The 7,797-nt window shown below is 49.1% G+C and overlaps 1 protein-coding gene across 1 annotated transcript; it reads left to right on the forward strand.

The window, feature by feature from the left end:
- The first annotated feature begins 555 nt into the window (after positions 1–555).
- Positions 556–7,595, forward strand: MLF2 (myeloid leukemia factor 2). The gene is made up of 9 exons (XM_082052713.1): positions 556–714; positions 947–1,020; positions 2,907–3,033; positions 3,444–3,479; positions 5,099–5,152; positions 5,510–5,635; positions 5,988–6,147; positions 6,236–6,476; positions 7,007–7,595. Exons 2-8 carry the CDS (start codon positions 971–973, stop codon positions 6,412–6,414), a joined length of 732 nt encoding a protein of 243 aa, XP_081908839.1. The 5' UTR covers positions 556–714; positions 947–970; the 3' UTR covers positions 6,415–6,476; positions 7,007–7,595.
- Positions 7,596–7,797: the final 202 nt, after the last annotated feature.

Below are 7,797 nucleotides of genomic sequence, written 5' to 3' on the forward strand. Positions count from 1 at the left end.
TCTGCCGAGGCAGGACGTTGGCAACACCCCAGTGCCTGCCCACCACCACCTCTGCCCAAGAACAATAGCCCCTTGTGCCTGGGCATGTTTTTACTTGCTGCCAGCTGCAGCTGGCTCCCGGACCCACCAGGCACTGCCGTGCGCTAAGCTGGGTGGCGTTAGCAGCACCCGGTGCCCGCCGCTGCCGCACTCAGGCCCTACGGATGGTAAGGCAGGCTGATAGAGCCATCACACTGGCGTTGGGCCTACGACGCCTCAGGCCTGGGGCATCCTCGTCTGGCTGGGCCTGCAGACCCGCACCCGGGGCGCCCGTCTGGCAGTTGTGCGAGGTTGCGGGGCTGACCCCGCAGCGCACAGGCCGCCCTGGGGGTGCGTGCTCCGAGCTGGCGACCCCCAAACCCGGCCTGACCGCCGGGGGCGCCAGGGGGCGCTCTGCCGAGCAGCCCTGCTGGCCTGCCCGAGCTCCGGGGCGCGCGCGAGGCGAGGGGCGGGGTCTCCTTTCCGCCCTCGCGTTCCCCCGGTGATAGCGGCACCGCCCGGGTCGGGGCGGGCGCGCATGCGCGTGTGGAGCCGGCTGGCGCGGGCGGGGCGGCGGGGGGAGCGCGGTCCCAGGCCGCGATGGGAGCGGAGGCGTGAGCGGCCCCGAAGGCGTCCGGCTGTCGCGGAGGGGGAAGGACTGCGCCCGCCGCTCGGCACCCACCGGCGCGCCGGCAGGCAGGGGAAGGGAAAGGGGCCTGGGCTCGGGCCTGCGCCCGGGCCCGGTGCGGGGAGGACCGCGGCGGGGGGTCGCGGCCTAGGGCGCCGCGGGGGAGCGCTGCCAGCAGCTGCCCGGGTGGCGGCGAGGCGGGAGGCGAGGGGGCGAGGAGACCGGCGCCGCTGCGGCCGGTGCCGCTGCTCGTCCCCTTCGCACCCTCGGCTGCGCTCAACCTCCGTCTCCCCTTCGCAGAGGCCGCCCCCGACCGAGGAGAGCATGTTCCGGCTGATGAGGGATGGCGAGCCGGAGGACCCCATCTTTGCCATGTGAGTCACACCGGCATCCCCTTCGAGGAGGCTGGGGCGGCACAGGTCATACCCGGGGCCTGGGGGGCCAGGTGTGTCCTGCCCTCGTTCCGAACAGGCGGGCAGAGGGGCCTCCTGGGCCGCGGGCAGCACTGCAGCGCAGCAGCTGCCGGGGGAAAAGTACAGACGTGCTGTGAAGGGGCAGCGCAGGGAATAACCTGGTTCGCATTGGTCTGGTTTCTGTAATAGCAGAGCACGGTCTTGGAGGAAAGCATAATTAAGTAAAGTAGGCCAAAAAGCTTTGCAGATGTCTGAGGAAGAGAGAACTGGAATACCTTATGTTTTTCTTTGCATAAGGATTTTTTCTTTTTTCGTATGAAAAGTAGGATTTCGGTTCAGATGGATAAGTTCTACTGTTTGTCCAGTGTTTGTTGCACAGGAAATCATTAATGGAACTGGAGAAGACTAATAATGCAGTTGTCAAGTTGTAAGGAACTAAGTAAAGAGACGATAACAAGTACTTTTCAAACATCAGTCTTGAAATCTAACAAAGATCTGAAGAACTCTTCCTAGGATTCCTTTTGCTGAATGTTTTTGTTTCTGTCCATAGTCCAGAAAGTGGATGCTATTGATAAATTTTGGCAGTGAAACTAAGTGGGTAGTCCTTGCCAAAGTGGATAAGGAATAGACTGTACTACAGTGAGAATTTGATTGTGTTAAGCATAGCACTACTAGAAGTTGGGTGGCATTAATTTATACAGAAGAGTAAATTCTGGGCTTTGTTTTTAAAATTGGTAATAAGCAACAATTTTATCAACTGTAAACAAAGTAGCAGGAGAGGAGACCTTGATGTCCTAGTTAGTCACAGAATGACTGTCTTCTCATTGATGTGGCAGGTATGAGTCTAGCTTTTATTATGGGAAGCAGTTCCAGTAGAGACAGGAAAGTATTGGTTTGTAGTAGGTGCTTTTGTCATCTCAGGAATGTTCTATGCTGTTGGGGTTATTCATGCTTAAGATGTGCAGAGAAGTGCTATGATATTTCCCAGACTTATTTTACTGTGGCCGTTTGTCCTTCTTTTTCTCTCCTGGTTCCTCCAGCATGTGTGAATGCATACAGCTGTCAAAGTGGAGGCTGCAAAAGAAGGAAAAGAAGGAAAACCAGTTAGGAACCCTGTTATTTTTCCCTCTCAAATCTGCAAAAGCTGTATGTGGTCTCAACCTCTTGACAGGTGTACAGATAACATTGTAAGGAAGAAGCGGATGAAGATCATGTGGGGCAGAAGGCTGTCATAGGGTATCAGGCCATACAGTCCATTCTGGAGGGTCCAGTTTCATGTTTGAGTGTGCGTGTGTGTGTGCAGGGATCAGAGGACGATATCTAGGATCATATGCTCTCTGGTCCCATTAAGTATACTCCTCTCTTTGCAGCCAGGAGAATCTTTGTGCACCTCGCTGCAAAATGAAGAACTGCCCTTCTAGAAGGGTTTGATTGTTTTACAGAGCTGTTAACATACAGGGTTTTGAAATGAACATGAAATGATGGTGGTACATGGACTGCAGATCTGAGAAGTGGCTTTCATCTGTTAGAGCAGTGAGGTTCTGGAATGGCCTTGGCTGTGCCTGACCCTAAAGCATTATTGGGAGCAGAACATCAAACTACTTGTGAACAGGCATCAGGGCCTGAGAGGGATTCTGTGGTGTTATACCTTCTATTGCAAGAAATAAGATGGGATCCAGAGGTCCCTTCCAGCCCCAAGGATCACCATAAGCAACACTGAGTTATTTGGGTTCTGGATTTTCAGCTTGGAAAGGAATGTACAGTTACATAAGAGAAACTCAAAGTCAGAATGGGTGGATTATTCTGTCATCCCTTCCTCACCACTGTTCTCTCAACCTTTCTGAAAGGGACCCTTTTGCCATCCACCGGCAGCACATGAACCGTATGCTTTCTGGAAGTTTTGGATTTGGCCCACTCCTTGGCATCACTGATGGGACCACAGCTGGGGCTCGCCAGGCTGGCCGTAGGATGCAGGTAAAAGAGGGGCTGAGTACTAGATAGGATTTCTTAAACTGCCTTGTTACCTCCTGTCTTCTGCTATTATTGGTTTGGCCATGCCCCTTGCCTTCACATGGATGTTGGGCGCAGGATTAATCTTAGTGGTGGTCACTCCACGTGCATTGAATGCAACTGCATTTGAGGTTGAATGGGAGAAAAGGAAGAAATAAGTGTTACTTCTCAAGGGCGTAAGTCAATGTAACTGGGTGAAATTTAGGAGCATCACCTTCTGTGTGGTTTGTTAGGGGTGATATGGTTTGAACCTGTTTGTTAGGCCTGAGTGTTCCCAGTTCTGTTTCTGAGAAGGATGAAGGTGTTCTGATGAGGATCTAGTGTTCAGCTGTTGCAAGGTCATTCTCTGTTCTGTTTTTCTGTTGTCCTGGCAGGCAGGAGCTGTTTCACCCTTTGGGATGCTCGGCATGGTAAGTTCTCTGTTTTTCTGGGTCAAATTGACAGGCTTTCCAAGTAGTGGCTCCCTACTGAGATTCATCAGTGCTGAGTGCAACCGGTGCTAAAATGTCACCATCTGTGAGCAAGATCATCTATCCTAAAGAGTAGTGAGGGTAGGAAGGTGTGAAGAGACCAGAATGAGCTCTAGATTTATAGTAACTGGAATATGGAAAAGGATATTGAACTGAAAGTGGAGGCAGCTGCTTTCTCTTGGACCTGTCTCATTGAGTTACTATATGGCTTCAGGCCTTCCCCTTATTTCCCCTCTAATGTTTTAATCTAGTCTGTGAGCTGTTTTAGAGGCGAGATTCTAACTCAGTTTATATGAGGAGGTTGTATTTGCACCTTGACCAGAAAAGAGCCCTAAAGCTGTTATAGCACAATATTTCATAGGAATTGGGACAGTTAATATCCAGGAAGAGCAGATAGTCTCTTAATAACCTCATAAGTCTGAAAAGAAACTGCGGATCTGTTTGGAGGTAATGGAGGAACTGTGATGAGGTGAGGAAAAGACTGGCCCAACAGTAGGCAGAGGTGATTATTGAACCTCCTTTGCCAGTGGTAGCAGATGGAAAAGCCAACAGAATAGTTCAGGTGAACAGGACTGGCATGAGAATGGCTGTGTGTATGTGAGAACACTGGTGGGAGCATACTGATCTCCCTCTACTAAAATACAGTAGAAATAGGTTATTCCAGATCCAGCAACTTTAGCTGCCTTGCTCTGCAGGATTGCCTCAGTGAAAGAGACTAAGCGTCCTGGAATTGTTGTAGCTTAGAAAAGGTTTAATCAGAATACAAACAGATAGACTTCAAAGGATAATAACATTGCATGCGAATACTGCTCTGCTGGAAATGAGAACAAGAGGCTACTCGAGGAAACAAAAAAATCAGCAAGTTTAAACTGACATAGTAATTTTGTGTACATATTGCACAATTAAGCTGTGAGACCTGCTGGCCCAGTATATTACTGTAGCCCTTAGGTTTACAAGATTAAAAAGTCAAGTGTTTGTAGGGAAAATAAGAAAACATGTTATTATGTTAGAAAGAATATGATCAATGGAAACTTCCTTGTGGCTTAAATTCAGAGTTGACAGTGATGTGATGAAAACATCATTGAGGATGACTTATGGTTAAGATCACTGTTGGTGCACATCCTGAGATTTCTTCTCCTGGCTTTGCTGAGTGTCCGGACTCACAAACCCCAGTGGATTGGGGGTCACACCCAAAGTAAAAGAACAAACTTTACTGTATCTAGAGTTCTTGAGAGTCAGAACACTTGGGCAATGCAACCTGAGAGAATGGAGATAACAACAACCCCAAATCCTGTTGTCTGTATTTTTTGTTTTGAGGGGTGGGGAGGGTTGGTGGGTTTTTTGTGGTTTGGTTTTGTTTTTGTTTGTTTGTTTTGTTGTTGTTGTTGTTTGGGGCTTGTTCTGTTTTTGTTTTCCCCTGCACTACTGAAAGAAAGGGAAAAGAACAAGGTTTTTCTTCTTGGCAGCTGTCTTTTGTCCCTCGCAGATAGTTTGTTGTTCTCTCCTCCTGTATCTTTCAAAACTGACTATTCTTGTGTTCTCTTTTCCTTTTTTATCAGGCAGGTGGCTTTATAGATATGTTTGGGATGATGAACGACATGATTGGAAACATGGTAAGAGCCCTCCATAAGCCAGTCTGTAGGGAGGGGGAAGTACTAGTGCCTCCCATCTTATTGTGCTGCTTTAGTACAGGCTGTGAGCCTTGCTTCATGACCAGGATTCAGTGACAGAGAGCTGTTCTTGAGTGCAGGGAGGAGAGATGGGTGAGGAAGAAGTCTGGGGGTAGACTTGTTTGATAAGACACAAGAATTAATTTAACAGGAAGATGTGTTCTCCAGAAAGATGGGCCCATGGGGGTTATATTCTTTTCGTTGTAATCTCTTCCTACTTAGTTGTATAGAGAGATAATTAACTGCTGTCTCTTTTCCCTCCCATTCCTTCTTTATACCATTCCCCATTTCCTCTTGCAGGAGCATATGACAAGTGGTGCTAACTGCCAGACGTTTACCTCCTCAACTGTCATCTCCTATTCCAACCTGGGTGATGGGCCCAAAGTCTATCAGGAGACCTCAGAAATGCGTTCAGCACCTGGTGGGGTAAGGAGGAGGCTGCAGTGCACCTTCCCAGCACGAGGCTGTTGGTTTTACTGTGGGCGGATAGACTTCATTTGGTGGCTCAGCGCTGGCCACCCACAGCACTTCTGCTTGTCAGTCAGCTACAGTTTGAGGAGCCCGTTGTGACTCACTGAACCATGCTGAGGGCCACTGGGAGGGCATGGGAAGTGCTGGCAGGGGGAATCCGTTTTCCCCTCTTCATTATGTTGTGTCTGACATCCTGGGAGTGGTGGCAGTGCAACGTGACTGAAATACTGCAGGCAAGAATCAGAGTGCCTTATAGGGCTGAGGGAATCCATTACAATGTTGATCCTACATGAGAATCTGCCCTCAGATCCGTGAGACTAGGCGGACCGTAAGGGACTCAGACAGTGGCTTGGAACAGATGTCAATCGGACACCACATTAGGGAGCGGGCCCACATCATGCAGCGGTCCCGGAACCATCGCACAGGTGACCAGGAGGAGAGGCAGGACTACATCAACATGGATGAAAGTGAGTACTGCCCTTGTCCTCCCCACAGCAAGCCCAGGTGCTGCTTTCCCACCTCCACCCTGTCTGACCTCGTACTTCCCTCACGCAGGTGATGCAGCCGCCTTTGATGATGAGTGGAGGCGAGAGACATCGCGTTTTCGACCGCAGCGGGGGCTGGATTACCGACGTCACGAAGGCAGCAGTGGCCGCCGGGCTGAAGGGACTCGTCTTGCAATCCAGGGCCCTGAGGATTCTCCCTCCAGACAGTCCCGTCGATACGACTGGTGAACCCGGAGCAGACATTGTGGGGGGTGCAGCGTGGTCACCCCCAAATCTACCTACACGCTCTTGTAAGTCTTAACAAGTTTTTTCTCGTCTTCCACTCTGCAGTTGCCTCTTAGCCATATGATTTTTTTTTTCATTGCCTCAGTCTTATATTATTTTGAAGCGTTGGTTGGAAATGGGTTTTCCCACTTGAGAGCAGGGGAAAATGTGAATTTTGAGAAAAACTGTTCTGAATGGGAAGGTGGAAACTGTTTAAGTTAGCTTTGTCATCAGCAAATAAGTGTCGTGTCAGCCTTAACTGGTGGTTGAAATGGTATAAAATGATGTAGGATCAAAATCTGTAGAGTGCTTATACTGTCATTGCATAGAACTTAGTGACCATTTGCTGTCAATCCAGTTTGAAATACAAGTGTGTGGTGGTGTCTGCTCTCCTGTGTTTTGAATAGAGTTCACTAGGGTGTGATGTAGTGCTTGAGAAGGGACTTTTTTCCTTTTTTTTAAATGTCCAGACATCAGGTTTAAACATGTCTTTAGCTGTATTCTGTGCTGTTTTCTAGTCACACTTTTTTTATGCTCTCTGTTTCCCTCCTCCCAGGTACATACTGAAACTCTGAAGCCCCGTCAAAGCACCACTTGGACCCTCCTCAAATTTAGTATTAACCTCCCTCCCACTTAAGAATTAAAACAAAGCAACTAATCTTCTGCATTGCTCTTTTTTGCCCCATTTGGGTGGTGCAGTGGGGCATGGGGAATCTCACTGATGTGCAAGAAATGCATTAATTACCCATTCCCTTTCTGCTCTCCCTTGGTTCTGTTCTTTCTGCCAGTAGTGGTGGGCATGAGGAGCTGCCACCTCGCCTTTTCCATCATTTCCACTCTCTCTGTGCTGGGTTGCGCTGGTTCTGAAATTTGTGTTTAGTCCCCTGTGAAAGAAATATGAGGGAATTCTGCTAGAACCCCGTGTCAGTCCCCTCACTGGGACAGAGGCTTTGATTCCCCTCCTGCTCCTCGGTGCAGCCGTGGAGAAGCAGAAGGATGTGCGTGTGAGAGAAGGGAGGAGCAGAACAAAAGCTGGATCAGCCTGTGGGCCCCCCGACCCCTCTTCAGTCAGCTCCCCCACTTTTTTAATTTGTGAAACTTGTAACTAGATGTTTACTGAATAAAGAAAAAAAAACTGTAAAGAATTGTTGGACCAGTCTTTACCTTCATCTGACCTAATTGTGCCTGTTGTGGAGTTAAATAACCTCTTTCATGTCGTTCGGAAATTGCTGAGGAGAAACTTGGTGTTTCAGGCTTTATTTTCTGATAGAAAATAGCCTGATAGCCTTCTCATATAGTTACGAAGTGAGATGATGCTCCACGTGGAAATTATGAAAGATGACCCAA

The sequence above is a fragment of the Streptopelia decaocto genome (genome assembly GCF_964273445.1).
Source record: "Streptopelia decaocto genome assembly, chromosome: 1".
Classification (NCBI taxonomy): domain Eukaryota; kingdom Metazoa; phylum Chordata; class Aves; order Columbiformes; family Columbidae; genus Streptopelia; species Streptopelia decaocto.